We start from the raw sequence: 19,143 nt of genomic DNA on the forward strand, positions 1-19,143 counted from the left end.
GTCCCTGTGTTTCCAGTTCCTATCTGTACCAGTGTACATCCTCTGGTCAAGCCAGATTTGTAAGGTAGAATTGGGATCATGATAGTGGAGGGGAGGAAGCATTAAAGAACTAGAGGAAAGTTGTATGTTTCATCACTGCTACACTGCACCCTGACTGGCTCGTCTCTTCCCCGCGACCCTTCTGTAAGCAGATATCCAGTTGCCTACAGATGGGCTTTGGGTCCTCACTCTGCACTCCCCCTCATTCACAATAATACGATATTTTGTTCTTTGATTCCTGCTACCTGATCCCATTGATACCTCATGATCACACAGTCTGGTGTGCTTCTTCCATGTGGGCTTTGTTGCTTCTCAGATAGATGGCTGTTTATTTATCTTCAAACCTTTAAGACCCCAGATGCTATCTCTTTTGATAGTCGGGCTCCATCAGCTTTCTTCACCAAATTTGCTTATGCACCCACTTTGTTCCACTTTGTGTTGGGAAGGTGAGCATCATGGAATACCAGTTTAATAGAACAACGTGTTCTTGCTTTGAGGGAGTACTTGAGTAAAAGGCCCAATGTCCATCTTCTATGTTGATACTAAACCTATAAATATATGCACATATATCTATTTCCAAATCATCATATATGAATATATTTACATAATGTACATACCTGTATTTAACCCTCTATAAATGTCCTTTGCCTCCTAACTCTTTCCTCTATTTCCTTTTACTTTCCTCTTGTCGCACTATCATGTTCAGCCTTCATTTGGGTTTCAGTAATTCCTGTTACACTGCTCTTGATCAAGCGCTACCAGGCCTCCTACACCCTCCTTGCCACCAATTTTGGATCACTTGTTTTTCCCTTGTCCCTGGGTTTGTTGACACCACTTCCTTTCCCCCACCTCCCCTTCTCCCATGTCCCCCTGGAACCATCAATCCAGTTGTTTTCTCCTCCAGATTATTTATCCCGCCTACAACATCTAGATATACCCAGAATTCTTTTCTAAAATCTGCTTTTCGTAACTAAACCATCTTCTCTTGAACAGCTGGCTCTCTTCCCATGAGTCTTTTGTAGCACAATGCTTCTGAAACCTGCCTGTACATGGTTGTTGTTGTTGTTGTTGTTGGGTGCCATGGAGTCAGCTCCGACCCACAGAGACCCTGTGCACAACAGAAGGAAGCCCGGCATGGTTCTGTACCATCCTCAGAATCATCCCTATGCCGAGCCCATTGCTGCAGCCATTGTGTCAATCCATCTTGGTGAGAGCCTTCCTCTTTTACACTGCCCCTCCATTTTACCAAACATGATGTCCTTCTCCAGGGACTGGTCTCTCCTGACAATAGGTCTGAAATATGCAAAAAAAAATTCTTGCCATCCTTGCCTCTAAGGAGCACTCTGTCCTTACTTCTTCCAAGACAGATTGGTTTGTCCAGTCATGGTACTTTCAGTATTCTTCGTCAGCACTGTAATTCAAGAGTATCAACCCCCCTTTGGGGTTCCTTTTTGAATGTGGGCTTGGGTCAGGCACAATATGATAGAGTAACGCTTTTGAAATTAAAGCCTTCGGAATCATCATTTGCTCAAAATGATAAGAACTGCAAACACTAACCATTGGAACTTGAGATATATGGATTATGACTAGGAAAATTGGAAGTTGTAAAAAATGAAATGGAACACAAAAGTCAACCATGGTTGACTCTACTTTGAGAGGTCAGCGCTTCCTCAGTCATATTGTGAGTGCCTTCTGACCTGAGGGCCTCACCTTCTGACACGATCTCTGACAATGTTCTGCCTCTATTCACCAGGCTTTCAGTATCTGACAATGTTTCTGAGCTATCCATAAGGTTTTCAGTAGCTAATTTCTGTAAAGTGGCCCACCTATTCCTTCTTCAGTCTGTTCTTCATCTACAAGCTCTGCCGAAACCTGTTCACTTTGGGTGCCACTCCTGGTATTTGACATAGCAGTGACATGAATTCCAGCATCGCAGCCAACACACAACCCACCACAATATGACAAACCGGCTGACAAATGGTATGGCTACACATTAGAAACATCTATCAACCAAAACCAAACTCACTGCCTTCAAGCTGATTATGCCACAGTGACCGGAAAGGACAGCACAGAATTGGCCCCATGTTTGTTCCTGAGACTATAAATCTTTTAGGAAGTAGAAAGCCTTGTCTTGGCAGTGGATTTGTTTTTGATCACGTGGGGATAAAACACAGAGCAGCCAGAATTCTTTTCTAAAATGTTTATCATGAGTAAAACCACCTTCTCTTAAAAACTAGTCCCCTTCCCTTGATAGCATATTGTTTCTGAAGCCTGGCTCCATGGAGTGATTGGGGGTTTTGAACTACTGACCTTGTGGTGAGCAGCCCAACTGGTAACCACTACAACACCAGGACTCCTTTAGAAACACCCACAGAGCTTTAAAACAAATGGAAACCCCCCTCAAGCCAATTGAATCTGAATTTCTGAGGTGGGATCTGAATTTATCTATTTATTTATTTAAACGTGAAATGTGTTTCCTTTTATTCAGGTACTTTTTAATGTTTTTCAATATGAACGTTATGGTTTCTTCATATAGGAATTGTGTCTTTCTTAAATATATTATAGTTTAATTGTTTTATTGGGGGCTCATACAACTCTTATCACAATCCATATATATACCAATTATGTAAAGTACATTTGTACATTCATTGCCCTCATTATTCACAAAACATTTGCTCTCCACTTAAGCCCCTGGCATCAGGTCCTCAATTTTACTTATTTATTTTAAAACTCCCCAGGTGATTCTATTGTGTAGCTAGGTTTGAAATCTAACCAGAACAATAGTTCTCAAAGTTTGTTCATGGATAGACAGGACCAGTAACTCAGCAAACTTGCTGGAATTGCAAATTTCCTGGGCAAGATCAGCAGTATTCCAATCCACTGGCTACTCCAGTAGATTCACAGCCCTGGAAACCCAAAAGGGCAGTTGTACTGTCTTTTAGGTTGTTCCAAATCAACTCAATGGCAGTGAATTTTACTTTTAGATTCCAGACTAGTAGAATCAGAAACTGGAGAATGATGTCTACATCTGTTTTAATAAGACTACAGATGACTCTGCTGAAGTTTGGGAACCACTGACCCTAGGGGAGTCCTTCTCAACATTTATTATGTATTTGATCCATCTGGAGGTTTGTTCACATATAGGTTTAGACTCAGAAGTTTGGGATGGGGCCTGAGATTTTTAAAATAAACTCCCAGAGGGTGCTGCTGAACCACCAACCACACTGTGTAGTAGTGTGCTAGAGTACATTTGCTTCTCTCTTTGTAAAATTATCCAGGCACTCTATATACCAAAGCTGTTTTTCCTCAGTGAGTAAGGTACTTACAGAAAAGAATTTAGAGTTTCATTTTTCCTTAGTTGATCCCATTCTGATTTTTGGTCTTAGAAAATTTTTTTAGGTTTCTGGTCTACTTTCTAGTTACATCTGTTTTCAAAAGTCCTTCAAATAGTAATTTGATGCCCAAGATTCTGCTTATATGATCTCCTAGAATTAGGTTATCTTATTCCTGTAACATGCTCCAAATATGCCTTTTTTCGCTTTGTATAATCTACTATAAATAATCTTAGTTTATATTTTAAAACTTGAATTGTATAACAGTCTCCATGCAGGTTCTCCCCACATCCCCATGCATGCTGAGTCCTTTGGTTACGTTCACATCTTAGGACTTAGTTACCGTATATTCATTAGTATAAACAATCATATCCAATAATTATGGTGTGTTGGAAGGCTTGTTTTCCCTCGGGTCACACATATTTAGGGAAAACTGAGTTATTGTTATACATGTTCAGTTCAAGATTGGGTACATTAATCAAAAGTGACACATTTTTCATGCTTAGAATAAGAAATCTTGAAAACCCAACTGTTTATACACATTTTTATTGTAAAGTATAAAATATTTGTAAATAATTTTAGAAATTACAGCTACATTTTTAACAATTCAATACGTTGTGAAAGCACCACATTGAGGAAATTACATCTATAAAACAACTTAAAATGAACATGTTAAAATGATTTCAAAGTAATTACAACATTAACAAATCATGAAATTCAGAAACTTTTTCTAACCACAGATACAAATCTGGAGTCTCTTAACTCAGATGCCTTCAGGGGCTCAGTAGGAACTACAAAATAATGGAGTAATCTGAAATCAAGAAAGAGGAAATCTAGCAGGTGGGGGCACAACGGGGAGTGCATTACCAGTCTAAGGATTTTCAAATTAAAAAGAAAATTAGAGATGTCACTCCCAAGTGAACCATGGCATGGGTTAGACTATCCCGTGGGGAGTGCAGTTTGTAACTCTACTTTGAGTGGATACCTAGCAGTGTATGTACTCAGTTCTCAACATGGCAGGCAACTCAGCACTTTGACATATGTGTCTGTGTGTTTTTAAATATGGATGTCTTTTAAGGCTTCAGTCACTGTTCTGGATGGAGTAAATAAAAAAAAGAAAAACTCTAAAAAAAGGTGTTTTGTACCCTGATTTAATCAATTCAGTTATGTGTATATATTTTAGAAACACCTGGTTTTAAAATATCTGCTTTCATATTTATTTGTGAAAAATTAGGTATGACTGAGTTAATTACAACTAGGCAAGAGTTAATTCTATTAATCATAGAAACACACAGCAGTACACTATTCTTTACTAAGAAATGTTTATGTGAAAATGGTATTACGAAAGCCACTGGTTAGGCAAAGCATTCAATCATATTACCTCAGTACAAACATGATATAGGAAAATACTTGTAAATCATCTGACAGCTTCACATTATCTTTCAAAGGTATTTTATGGAAGGGCTTAGTAGATTTTATACGTTCAGTGAAAATTAAAAGCTACAGTCTGAATACATACTTTTGCAGCAATAGTTCAAAGAGCTGTTCTTTGTTGGCTTATTATGAATGTAGCTTTAAAGAAGTTAATACACTTTGCCATCAAGGACTTCACATGAATAATTTTTAATAATTTGAAAATAAGTAATTTTAAGACATAATGGAAGTGTTGGTTGACAAAATTTCCATTAAAAAGGCTACAAAGGAATATAATTAAAATATCCTGAGGATGAGAACAAATATTTTAAAATAATTTACAGACAAGAGATTTTTAAAAAGGTCAAAGATGTTTACTCTAAATCTTCATAAGACAGCAAGAAATATTTTCCAGTTTTGTTTTTAATATTGTAGCTCTCACGTTGAGCAGTTTAACACAGGAAGAAAAGCACCAAGGATAGCTATCCATTCTCATTTTAAAAAAATATTCACATGGTACAGATAAATTTTATAGATGGCCATTAAATTCTGAAACTAAAGTCAAAGTTGTAAAGTACTTGGTCTAAAATAAGGTTAGGTGTTCAGCAAACTCAAAGTACACACATAAGAAAATATTAGACACAGTATCACAAATTAATACAGTAGGCTTCCTATTATATTTCCATTTTGCCAGAACTGAGACTTTTCAAGCTGGGGGATATGTGTGGCATTTTTTTAAACTTAATATGTGGCAAAGTTTTAAAATCTGATCAAGTCTTAAGTATCTTCTCTGTATTTCAGAACCCATTTTGACTATCAAAAATGTTTATAAACAACTGATATTTTTTAGAATTCCAATTTAATACTAATTTTGTATATTATAACTAGTTCCATAGCATATTAACTAATGTTGAAAACGGCACTAGAAAATTTACTATGGAACTGAAAAAGAAATAAACATCTTTCTTACGTCAGTTAACAGAAATTTCTTGTTAAGAGTATCTAATTCAGGCTGAACTACTACATATTTTGCTTACTTAGGAATGCTATTAAACACCAGTAAGTTTCTACAAATAAATGTATTGAAACTAATAAATTATTCATAATTAAAACATTAAGGTTCCATAAATAGTTATAATAGATACTAAGTATGAGATCTCACAAATAATAACATTGTTTAATCCAAATATTGATTTTAAATGATTGAAATGTATTTAACACTTATAAGTCAATGGATCTGCAACATCAAATTCTGTATTATATTGTTAATAACTAGATACAAAGTGTTGTCTGCTCATTCTTCTCAGAGAATTGACTCTCCTTTTCGCAACATACATAATGGGCATTGACACTGGTGACGTACAGTGATCCAATTAGTTAGCATACTTATGAAGAAATCGTTCAAATGCATCATAGATAGCTCGCCTATAATTAAATATGAAAGAAAAAACATAATTTAAAAGGTGGCGGGATAGACAATGCATTCATTATAAATTACTTCAAAAATTACCCGTAGCTTGCCATTTAACCTTCTTTTCAAAACGAGCAAGTACTTAAGGGTGGGTGTCTGGGTCCACACAATTTTCACTATCAATTTCCTGATCACACCTTAAATGTACTTCCAACTAAATATGGATTCAGAAGCAGCTTCTTTTTCATGAAGCTCTTTTTTGTGCCTTAGAGGTTTATATCTTATATATAGTGCTGATGGTTTTCATGGCTTAATTTTTTAGTAACAGCTTTATTGAGATATAATCCACATAGCATCAAATTCATCCTTTCAAATTTTACAATTCAATTTTTTAAATAATATTTATAGTTGTGCAACCACTACTAGTAGCTAATTCTAGAACATTCTAGAAATGTCACACCCTTTGCAGTTATTCCCCGTTCCCCCTACATCCAGTCTATGGATTTGTCAATAGCTTGTTTTTTAGAAGCAGGTCACTATGCATTACTTCGGAGGCACCTCTGGGTAGACGCAAACTGCCAAGCTTTGGGTTAGCATACAAGCTCATTAACCACTAGTGTCACTCAGGGAATATCTATGTAGATATGGCGCCTTCAAAAGTTCCATGGAAAACATCCATTATTTTTTCATTTCATCTTCCCATAACTTGTATAGTTATTGTTGCTGTGTGCAGAATGATTTGAACTCATGGCAACTCTAAACTGCCTCAGTGGGTTTCGTTTCTAGAGTATTAAAAAGCAAAGCTGTCACTTTGAACACTAACATGTATGTGGCCCAAGCACTATTTCCAATCACCTCATATACATGCAAAAGGTAGAAAATTAGATGGAAGAAGAACTGATATCTTTGGATTCTGACATTGGGAATTAATATTGAATACATGGATTGCCATCTTGGAAAAACTACAGTCAGAATCCTTCCTACAATCAAGAATGGACAGTCTTCTTTCCCCTACTTTGAACAAGGGAAGAGGAATCAACCCTAAAGGATATCACGCTTGGTAAAGGAAAGGGTTGGTTAAAAAAAGGAAAACCTCAACAAGTTAAATGGACACAGTTTTAACAACACGCGCATGGTATTTCTTTCTGTTGTGCATCAGGTAACTATGAGCTACTGTTACTACTATTTTGTGCCTAGTCAGCAACACAAAACAATTATATGTCACATGAATAGAAGTTATCTTTTTCTGGATGCCTTTGGTTTTAACTTCAGCTTTTATACTTAGTATGAAGAGGTTTAGGAAAGGTTCATATATGCCCTTTAAGCCATGTAAATAATCTCTTATTCAACTGAGTGAACAATCAGCAATAAGTATCTTAACACAAATTATTAGTGTGTTTTAATTTTCCAGCTGCTGAGTGCAAAGATAGAATTCTTTTAAATTCTACTACACTGACTCCTAATGACAGGTTATTATATGAAAATTGACATTATTCAAAGATAGTGGGTGATGACGTAAGATCACAAAATACAAGACTATATCATTGCATAACTACCAAATCACATCATTACATAATTGCCAAGCAACTGAGAATCATGGTCCAGCCAAGCTGTCAGATGGACACTATCAGTGTACAAAATAGTCAAATAGTAAGATACTATAATTTTGTCATATTATATAATGAGATAATAGATAAGTATATTCCAATATACCTAAACTCCATTAAGTGTTGAAATCATGGATGGGGAGTACCATTGCCATCAAGTGGATTCTGCCTCCTAGCACCTCTACAGGGCAGAGTAAAACTGCCTGATAGGGATTCCCAATGAGCGCGGGGGTACAGCAGTTAATGTGTGGTTGCTAACCATGCTGTAATTTTCACAGAATCTGACCATCACTCTTCAGCAGAGGGACCAGTAGCTTTGAACTACCAATCTTTCTGTTAGCAGCAGTTGAATACTTAACCACCACACTAGCAAAACTCCTTGATGGGGACTACGAGAAGTAAAATCGTTGAGTAATCGAGGCCTGAACAAGTGAGCAAGTTACTGAATCTTTTGTTACTCATTTGCCTATATTTCTTTGCACTTGGAATAACAAGGTCTGATACAACTACTTCAGTACTTGGCATATGGCAATGCTAAAATTTATTTTCTTATCACATCAAGTTTTCTCATTAGCATCTTTATATTTTTAATAGCTGACTTTAATAATATCTACTTTTCCTAATGTTTTTTAACCACATTCTCAGTTGTTGAGTGTTATGGAGTCAATTCGGACTCATAGCAACTCTTAATGACAGAGGAAAACTTTCCCGAATGGTTCCCTAAACTAAAATTTGTATTGACAAATTTTTATCCCATGGAGCCTCTGGGTAGGTTTGAACTGCCAACCTTTTGGTTAGCAGCCAAGTGCTTAACCCCTGTACCACCAACATTTCATAATTCTTCTATTTATAGCTATCCAGCTGGAAGTTTTTAAACTTTTATATAGAGAGAACACTTACTTTAGTACTTTAAATGACCTACTTTATAAAACTATGAATGATAACTACACATCAATGAAAACTGTATAGAAATAAAGTAATGCATCAGAAAACTGGAGATAGAGCATAAAATGTATTAAAAGTTTCAACTTTAAAAAAGTTCCAATTAAAACACTGAGGCAATAAAATTGTTAATATTTATTTCATTATTTTTTTAAAAAATTGTTAATATTTAAATATTTCGTCCTTACTTACGGGTCAATATGCTCTACTAACTAAGAAACACCACTAGGATTCTCGACAGATGCTCGGGCTATTCATCAGAGTGCCTTTTAGACGCACCAAAGCAGACTCTGATGACCTTGACAGCATGAAACACCTGAGCACTAATAGACGAAGAGGCTAAAAGTACACCCCAAAGCATGACTATGACAGGCTATTTCCTCAGTTCTCTGGAAGAAAGATGAAGAGGGCAAGATGGCAAAAAGAAGAAGTACAACAATGTGAGATTTGAAGGAAGCAGGGAGAATATACGAGGATTAAGACATACAATAAAACTATCTGATATTTATTAGTTTAAGTAAGAAAAATAAAAACAATTCTGAAAATGAATCACGCAACAAATAAACACCTATTTAAACCAATAATCTTACCTAAAGAGTCCTTGTTTAAAAAGATAAGCACTGATATGACCTCCTTCTAGATAGCGTATTTCACAACCAGGCCAAATTTCTTGTAGACTTCGAACTCCCGTTCGTGGAATATAGGCATCTTCTTTGGCTTGAACCACTATAATCAGGCTCGGGTCAACTGGAACTAGATATAGGATTTTAGAAAAAAGGAATACACTTATGAAAGTTCTAAAAAATTAATATTATTTTATATATTATAAGAAAATAAAACTATTCAGTACCGTGAAACATTTGTCAATCTCAAATTCTTTTAATGATTAAGTCAAAAAATCAGCTGTAATATACCATAATTGTCATCTCTAATAGAATAAGATGAATGGCCTAAAATACAAAGTCTACTATGTGTTTTTTTCAACATGCTTTTTAATAAACCAATACAATAGTTTTAAGTTTTTTATTGCTAAAAATAAGATGCAATTAAATAACCCAATTGTCTTAGAGAATACATTCTAAAGTCTATCATATAGACTCCCTTAAAAACATGAAATTATCCTGTAAAGCATCCCTAAATTTTTTCAACTATATGTGGAAATATTTTCAATAAAACAAGTACCTGAGAAATTTGCTACATGAGTACATTCATCCATAACTCCTTTCATAAATATTAAAGGTTCTTTTTGTGGATCACTTCTTTTTGGTTCTTTATTAACTAGGTGGTATGACTGCCTATTGCAACTCCTATAGCTGCTTGTGCCAGTTGAAGGTGTTTTATTGAAGCATTCCATCTTAGAAGTTTCTTGCAATAAGAGTCCTTCTGATGTGGTGCCGATAGGTGTTTTATTAGACGTAAGGCATTCAGCAGATTTTGGGGACACAACTTGGTCTGTTGAATCTAGCTTTAAAGTTCTGGAAACCAGGTTAAGGTTAGTTATTTTGTCTTCATCACTAGGAAAATGCCCCATGAACTCTTGTCCCATTTTGAAAGAATCCATCTGTATTTATGGAAAACAAAAACACTATTTAATTATTAAAATTAAACAATATTATATGAACACCCTAGTAATCTACTTTGAAAAAAAGCACAAAAACCAGCCATTGAAACGCCTATAAAGCATAGTTTACTCTGACACACATGGCATCTCCAAGGATTAGGACCAATTAAAAATCACTATTTTGGATGGTTGTAAACTTTGTGGATATAACTAACATCTGTGAATTATACACTAAAATTGTAACTATGGCAACTTTGTGTTATATATGAGCGTTAGCAAAAGTTTTGTTACTCATAAATTTTAAAAGTAATGAATGGTTAATCAAAATTATTTAAAAGACAAAAATATATAACTATAAAAATCAAGGAAGTGGGGTCTAGGCAGGCTTGCAACATATGGAAAGGGATTCTGAAGGTGGTCAAGCTCTATTTCTTGAACTAGGTAGTATGCTTATCTGTTAATAAATCTACTAAGCCACATATCTGCTTTGCATGATTCTTTTTTTTTTAATCTTTTTATTGGGGCTCATAAGGCTCTTATCACAGTTTGCACATACATCAATTGAGCAAAGCACCCTTATACATTCGTTGCACTCGTCATTCTCATAGTTCACCTTCCACTTGGGTTCCTGGAATCAGCTTGGTTTCCCTTTTTCCCCCCCCCCCAACCCCCTCCCTCCCCGATCCCACCCCTGGTCCCTTGATAGTTTATAAATAATTTTTTTTCTCTCGTTTGCATGGACAGTTTAATACATAAATGGGGAGGGTTTTTTTTTATTTTAACAATTTATTGGGGCTCATACAATTCTTTTCACAGTTCATACATATACATACATCAATTGTATAAAGCACATCTGTACAGTCTTTGCCCTAATCATTTTTTCTTTTTTCTTCTTTTACATTTTATTAGGGACTCATACAACTCTTACCACAATCCATACATATACATACATCAATTGTATAAAGCACATCCATACATTCCCTGCCCCAATCATTCTCAAGGCATTTGCTCTCCACTTAAGCCCCTTGCATCAGGTTCTCTTTTTCCCCCCTCCCTCATATGCCCTTGGTAATTTATACATCGTTATTTTGTCATATCTTGCCCTATCCGGAGTCTCCCTTCCCCCCTTCTCTGTTGTCCCTCTCCCAAGGAAGAGGTCACATGTGGATCCTTGTAATCAGTTCCCCCTTTCCAACCCACTCACCCTCCACTCTCCCAGCATCGTCCCTCACACCCTTGATCCTGAAGGTATCATCCACCCTGGATTCCCTGTACCTCCAACCCTCATATGCACCAGTGTACAGCCTCTGTCCTATCCAGCCCTGCAAGGTAGAATTCGGATCATGGTAGTTGGGGGGAGTAAGCATCCAGGATCTGGGGGAAAGCTGTGTTCTTCATCGATACTACCTCACACCCTAATTAAACCATCTCCTCTCCTAAACCCCTCTATGAGGGGATCTCCATTGGTCGACACTTGGGCCTTGGGTCTCCACTCTGCACTTCCCCCTTCATTTAATATGATATATATATACATATATACACACACATATATACACATACATACACACACATATCTTTTTTTTTTTTTGCATGATGCCTTATACCTGGTCCCTTGGGCACCTCGTGATCGCACTGGCCGGTGTGCTTCTTCCATGTGGGCTTATTTGCTTCTGAGCTAGATGGCCGCTTGTTCACCTTCAAGCCTTTAAGACCCCAGACGCTATCTCTTTTGATAGCCAGGCACCATCAGCTTTCTTCACCACATTTGCTTATGCACCCATTTGTCTAGGCAAATCACTGGGGGAGTGCAGCGGAACAGCAAGGGAATGGAGTGGCAAGGTCCCCAGGGAATGCTGAAAGTGGACTTTGGGGCCAGGGCGTGGTGCCCCAACAGACTGGACTGGAAAACGCTCCTAAGGGCCAGCAAACGATCCCTGAACTAACTACAAGCTTTTCTCTTGTGAACTGTTTTATTCTGTTCTTTGTCAGTGGTTTGTTTTTGTTGTTTTGTTGTCTGGTTGTATACTGTTGCTTTGTTTTCCTCTGTCTAGTTTTCGTGCATGTTAGTGACTCCACAGGTCTGTCTGAATAGGACAGGCTGGATGAACTATCTGGAGGAAAAACAACGGGACCGACAGTTCTGGGGGGACTTGGGGTGGGGGGGTAGGGGGGGTAAGGAAGTGGTGTTAACAAACCCAGGGACAAGGGAAAAACATGGGACCCCAAATGGTAGAGAAGGGGGAGTGGCTGGCCTGGTGGGAAATGATCAAGGGTAAGGGTGCTTAGAGAAGAGGTATACTCTAGCCCAGGTGGCGATGAAGCATGGTAGTGGGGCAGGAGGAAAGTCAAGGGAGATGGAGGAAAGAGCTAGGAGTCAAAGGGCATTCATGGAGGTCTAGACAAAGACATGTACATGCAAATATATATAGGAGGATGGGGAAATAGATCTATGTGTCTATATTTATAGGTCAAGTATTAAGGTGGCGGAAGGACCTTGGGCCTCTACTCAAACACTCCCTCAATGCATGAATACCTTCTTTTATTAAATTGGAACTCTATGATGCTCACTCTCCCGACACAACGGCTGGAGTCAAAGTGGGTGAACAAGTAAATGTGGTGAAGAAAGCTGATGGTGCCAGGCTATCAAAAGAGATAGTGACTGGGGTCTTAAAGGCTTGAAGATAAACAAGCGGCCATCTAGCTCAGAAGCAACAAAGTCCACATGGAAGAACACACCAGCCTGTGATCGAGTGGTCCCAAAGGGATCAGTTACCAGGTATAAATAATTTTTATATCTTATCTTACACTCCCCGGCGTCTCCCCTCACCCGCCTCCCCATTGCCCATCTCCCAGAGAGGAGGTTACACATAGATCTCTGAGATCGGTTCTCCCTTTCTACACCCCCTTCCCTCCTGGTGTCGCCACTCCCACCGCTGGTGTTGAGGGGTTCGTCTGTCCTAGATTCCCTGTGCCTCCAGATCCCCACTGCACCGCTGTACACCCTCTGGTATAACCAGGTCTGCAAGGCAAAGTAGAATTGGGGTCATGATGATTGGGAGGGGAGGAAGCGTTCAGGAACTAGAGGAAGGTTTTGAGTTTCATTGTTGCTACACTGAACCCTGAGTGGCCCATCTCCTCCACACTACCCCTCTGGAAGGGGTGTCCAGCTGTCTACAGATGGGCATTGGGTCCCCATCACGCACTCTCCCTCGTCCACGGTGATGTGATTCTCACCACCACCCCACCTTTGTTGTTGGAGACCTGGTCTCCTCTGCCCTTCACGGTCACCTATGTTGGTGTGCTGCTTCCGTGTGGGCTTGGTTGCTTCTGGGCTAGATGGCCGCTTGTTTGCTTTCAAGCCTTTAAGTCCCCAGACGCTATATCTCTCAGTAGCCGGGCACCATCAGCCTTCTTCACCACACTTGCTTATGCACACTTTCATCTTCAGCGATTATGTGAGGAAGGTGTTCACACAATGATTGTTTTTGTTCCTTTGTATCTGCTATATGGTCCATTCAACACCTTGTATTCGCTTAGGCCGTGTGTTTCTTCTCTGTGTGCATGATTCTTTTTATCTGTTTACTTTTAAATGAGGGTTTTTAAAAATTCAATAACACATCTAAATCCTTTAATTTTTTTTTACTATTTTCTTTAAAAGCTTAAACTTTTTTACACAACCAACACTTTTTTACACGATCAACAATTACCCCAAATGTTATACCAAAATTTAAAATACTTACACCACAATATTCAAGCATGTGAATAATTTCTTCTTCATAAACGGTTTGTGTATAATATTGCCTTTCCAGCTCCCTCCAATTAATTGATTTACTCAACACACCCTGGAATAATAAGTTAAAATAAGATCAAATCACATCATAAGATATTTTCCTGATATTTTTATTAACAATCGTGAAAAGAGTTCACAGAGCTTGAGGTAACCTAGCTTTAGAAGGGCCTGTTTCCTAGGTTGGCCGTTGGCTGGCATATAGGACCAGATTAATAAATGGTTTCATACATGTCCAATAAAATATGAGGAGAGTAATAATTTCTTAGTATAAATGTACCATCTTGCTTTTCCCTACGCTTTAGGAATATTCTAGGTAAAGGGTACCTAAGTACCAGTCTCTGATGAAAACCCTAGTTGGCTACACTTTGTCCAGGTTACAACCCTTGTGGGAGGAATAAGTGTGTCCTGTGACACTATCCTGGGAGAAGATTCTTAGAAATCTGCACCTGGTTTCCTCTGGACTCTAACCCTGCTTTGCTTTTACTAAGTTTGCTTTCTGTTGGCTATTAGTAAATCTTAGCCATGAGTATGGTTATGTGCTGAGTTCTGTGACTTCTTCAAATAATCAGCAAATCTAGGGGTACCTAGGGGGATCGTGAAATCTAATTATATGCAGCTACTTGAGCCCACTGCTGCAGCCACTGTGTCCATCTATCTCCCGAGGACCTTCCTCTTTTTCATTGCCCCCCCGTTTTACCAAACATGATGGATATCCTTCTCCAGGGACTATATATTAGCTGCAATTAAATTACCGTAGTGAAGACCCCTGATGCTGTGGACCAAGACAGACATGGAATCAATGGCATGGGCTTAGGCCAGTTAGATACCGCCAAAGAGGCCATCTGTAATATAACAATACAATCAGTTAGAAAGTTTCTGTTTAAAGTTTCCATTAATTAAAACAGAAAAAAACATTATGAAAAATTTTGTATAGTAGTTGGTGAGATACAACATGAACACAAATCTCTAAACACTTGTGAGAATGTGTAGCAAACCTCTTCAAACTGCCAAAATCACAAATTCAACATATAATTACATATAATCTCCCCTAGAAAGTAATAAAGTACAATCTAAAATGTATCTGACCGCATAAGACCCTTTCTGAGAGTACCTTTCTTCTGTGTATCGAGTGAATATGGTGAGATATAGATGCTGGGCTGCAGGATTAAAACCTCATTACTTAAGTGACTTTTACTCATGTGCAGCAAAACTACAAGTATAAAACTTCAGACCTTTGAGGTAGACTGGAGTTTCCCAAGAATTTGGTGAATGACACAGTAGACCATGTAACTGATATAAAATAATGTGGTCTGCAGGGGAATGACTTTAACTGGAGGGCTCAGAGATGCCTTCTTCATAAATTGGCGGAGTCTTTTAGGGAGAATGCAAGATGGGAGCCTTGACTGCCACAGAAAGGCGTCAGTGTGATTCAAGGCAAGAAGGGAAGAGAGCCAGGTGAAGTAGGTAAACCAATATACTTCAGTGTGGCTAGTCACTAAGGCACACCTGGCTAATGGAGGGGGCTTAGGTAGAGACGAAAGAATGATTTGAGTCAGATTAGTGGTCCCTTTGTTCTTAAAATAAACCAAAGAAAATAAAATCGAGTCAATGTTGACTCATGGCGACAGGGTAGAGCTGCTCCAGTGGGTTTCCGAGACTGTCACTGTTGGCAGGAGTGGAAAGCCTCATCTTTCTCCCACAGAGCGGCTGGTGGTTACCAACTGCTGGCCTTGTGGTTAGGTGAGTAGCTCAATGTGTAACCACTACGCCACCAGGTCTCCTGTTCCTCAGTGGAGGGAGGATTATTAAAGAGGCCTGACCAGAAGGGTAACATGATCCTATGAGTGATCTAAGGAAGCTGAAATGGTAGCAGTTTCACAGGGTTGATTACAGAGGGTGAAATTTTGAGAACAGTTAATAAGCAGTAGTCCAGGTGAAAGTTGTAGAGCTTACCAATGGAAACATGAAACCAAAGCCAAACAAAAGCACTGACTCTAACCCACAGTGGTCTCACACGACAGAGCAGACTGCTGCACAGGGTTTCCAAGACTGTAATCTTTACAGAAGCAGCGGCCACATCTTTTAACCCATCGCACCCCCAGGGCACCTTCTCTAAACAGTACTAGACCAGGTCGTGAAAAAACCTTTCCCACGCTGCCATTTAACTGTCTGGTAGTTGTTTTGAATCCTAAGAACATTTTAAACTTAAGTTTTATAATTCTAATGACATATAGAAAACATCATACAAATTTATTTTTTAATACTGTGTTATTAATATGTGCCAGGAAATGAGGCAGACAGGATTATCCCCAGTTCTCACAATTCATAGAGAAAATAAATTATTACTAAACAAATTGTGAATTCTAGTTAGGATAAGCCTCTTGAGAAGCAAGCTCCAAACTCTGACTGGATGGGTACACTGCTATTTGCTTAAGTGGAACCAAGGGGGCTCCACAGGAGCGCACCAAACCCTACTGTCAATGAGTCAAATCCTAGTGATCCTCCACAGCGGTGGTCCTCAACCTTCCTCTTGCCGCGACCCTTTATAGAGTTTCTCATGTTGTGGTGACCCCCAACCATCCAACTATTTTCATCACTACTTCATAACTGTAATTTTGCTACTGTTATAAATCAGGTGAGCCCCTGTGAAAGGGTCATTTGACCCACAGGTTGAGAACCATTGCTCTATATGGCTTCTGAGACCGTAATTCTTCGAAGCAGACAGCCTCATCTTTCTCTCATGGAGTGGCTTGTTGGTTTTTCTGCTGAGCTTGTGGGTAGCTGTCCAGTGCTTAACCTCTGGTGCAAACCAGGACTCCTTGCTAACAAACGGTTAAACTAGAGCCTAATGAAAAACGAAAACTTTGGTGGGTTTAAAGCAAGAGAGAGAACAGATAACAGATTTAGATTGCTCTAGTTAGGGTGTAGGAGCACTGGTGGCTTAGTGGGTTACACACTGGGCTTTTAACCACAAGGTTAGCAGTTTGAAACCAAGAGCTGCGCCACAGGAGAAAGATGAGGTTTTCTACTTCCATAAAGATGTACAATCTTCAAAACCCACAGGGGCAGTTCCACTCTGTCCTGTGGTGTTGCTATGAGTCAGAAGTGACTTGATGGCTATGCATTTGTACTTTTTAGCTGTGACATGGAGAAAAAATTGTTAAGAAAAAGATTAATAAGAGAAGAGACTAGAAGCTGAGAAACAAATCAGGACATTGTTTCAGTACTCTAGATGACAGGATGAAAGAGGTTGACAGGGTTAAGAGATAAATGAAAATTTTCCAAATTAGCTAATTTGACCAATCTATCAGCCAAAAGGGTAATTTTAAGTTTTACAATCAGCTTTAATAAAATGTTATAGATAGGAGGCATAACAGTAGAGTAGTACTACCAATTTATACATTAATCATATAAACAAACTACCATTCCCAATAAGAGATTAAAAAAAAAACCCCAACTAATCGCTAATATCTTTCCATTTTACTGAAACTAAAAATAATTGTATATTTGAATTTTTAAAGTAACTATAACTATATATATATATTTAATATTACAAGCATTATCTCAGTTACATATAAATTTGAAAGAAGGGCTTACATGTCCTCCCATGGATATGCCGGTCATTCCTAGAGGCCCATAGCCCTCCCTCTCCAGCCAGTGTAAGAGAGCTGCAGATTCTAAGACAAGGGCTCCGCCCATCACAAAGAGGTCAGAAACGTTCTTTAAGCTGGACCTTCTAGCCTCACAAAATAAAACAGAAAAGGAGTTATTTTCTGCATTTATATTTTAATATATGCAAATTTATAAGCTGCTAAACTTCATGCTTTTTTTCTTAAGGACCACATCAACTCAAGTAAAATAGAACAAAGTAATTCAGAAAGTTGCTAGCATTGTTCTACTTATTAATCACTTAAAACATTTTTTAAAATGTGCATTTGTCATATGAAATCGTATGTACTGAATATTTATTGAACATCAACTAGTTAAATAACAATTTGAAAGGACAGAGAAAATATTTCTTTGATATAACTTAACAACTATTAAAATATGAGGATGTTGACCTCAAAAAGTTTGTGGAAAAATTAAATGCAAAAATGTAACACAATTTTCACCCAAATTTTTGAAGGCTTTCACAGGTATAGTAATGTAATATTTTTTACTGATAATCTTTTTAGTGAAATTATCACTATTTTTGTTATAAATTATCACTATTGATAAAAGAAAAAAAATTTCCCTTTAAAAAGAAATTTAAATTATAATAGAATTTAAATCAAGAAACTTAAAGAAAAAAAGCAATACAGAAGAACTTATTTGATGTGATTATGATATGTTATACAGGCTGATATGTTAAATGTATTTATTTTTGGTAAATAAGCAATGTATGAATATTAGAAAAACAAATTTTGATAGTATATGTTTAATAAGTTTAAATAAAGGCCAACTCCAACTGGTTTTGTTTTGTTTATTTAGAAAATTAATTATTTACATAGAGGTACACCTAATTTAAAAAAAAGAGACTAAACTCATCCAGTCAATTCCAGTTCATAGCAACCCTATGGGACACAGGACTGTCCCTTTGTGTTACCAAGGCCATAAGTCAGGCTTTTTAATCACTGTCTGCTTACATAAAATAATTATCATGTTAATGAACCTGGTGCCATAAAGAACACCAACGTGTGAAAAAGAGAATGCTAAGGAGCTTGAATCTATTGTCCTATCAATCCTTCTCAGAGTTCTAAATTTTGGAGACATTGTTTCTCTTGATTGAAACTATAGTATCCTTTGTCAACACAGGTCAAACTACTGCTACATCAGAGAAGTACATTTATCCTTATGTTATTTCCTATCATCAAGCTAATTTCCATTTGTGATTACATATTGCCCTATTTATTTTGGCCTAGTCTAGAAGTATTGAATTCTCAAATTTACTCCAATTTGCTCTTTCATATAGAAGTTCCTAATTTGTGGCTATTCATAATGATGGATCTAGCCTCAAAACATTTAACCACTTTTGATAAAGATGGCTTTTTTAAAGTAACTATTTTTGG

The 19,143-nt window shown here is 37.7% G+C and overlaps 1 protein-coding gene across 5 annotated transcripts in view; it reads right to left on the minus strand.

The window, feature by feature from the left end:
* Window positions 1-3,930: 3,930 nt before the first annotated feature.
* The window catches only part of ABHD18 (abhydrolase domain containing 18), a 59,524-nt gene continuing 44,311 nt past the window's right edge, over window positions 3,931-19,143 (minus strand). For 4 of the 5 annotated variants that reach the window (XM_075543825.1, XM_075543824.1, XM_075543827.1 and 1 more), the window contains 6 exons: window positions 17,693-17,831; window positions 14,848-14,937; window positions 14,046-14,147; window positions 9,927-10,305; window positions 9,335-9,497; window positions 3,932-6,209 (listed from right to left, as the gene is read on the minus strand). In XM_075543825.1, the coding sequence (XP_075399940.1) occupies window positions 6,158-6,209; window positions 9,335-9,497; window positions 9,927-10,305; window positions 14,046-14,147; window positions 14,848-14,937; window positions 17,693-17,831 (925 nt within the window). In that variant the 3' untranslated portion in view covers window positions 3,932-6,157. Of the gene's footprint in view, window positions 6,210-9,334; window positions 9,498-9,926; window positions 10,306-14,045; window positions 14,148-14,847; window positions 14,938-17,692; window positions 17,832-19,143 lie in introns of all 5 variants that reach the window. The other variant, XM_075543828.1, reaches the window with a different exon arrangement.

This window comes from Tenrec ecaudatus, chromosome 3, assembly GCF_050624435.1.
Source record: "Tenrec ecaudatus isolate mTenEca1 chromosome 3, mTenEca1.hap1, whole genome shotgun sequence".
Classification (NCBI taxonomy): Eukaryota; Metazoa; Chordata; class Mammalia; order Afrosoricida; family Tenrecidae; genus Tenrec; species Tenrec ecaudatus.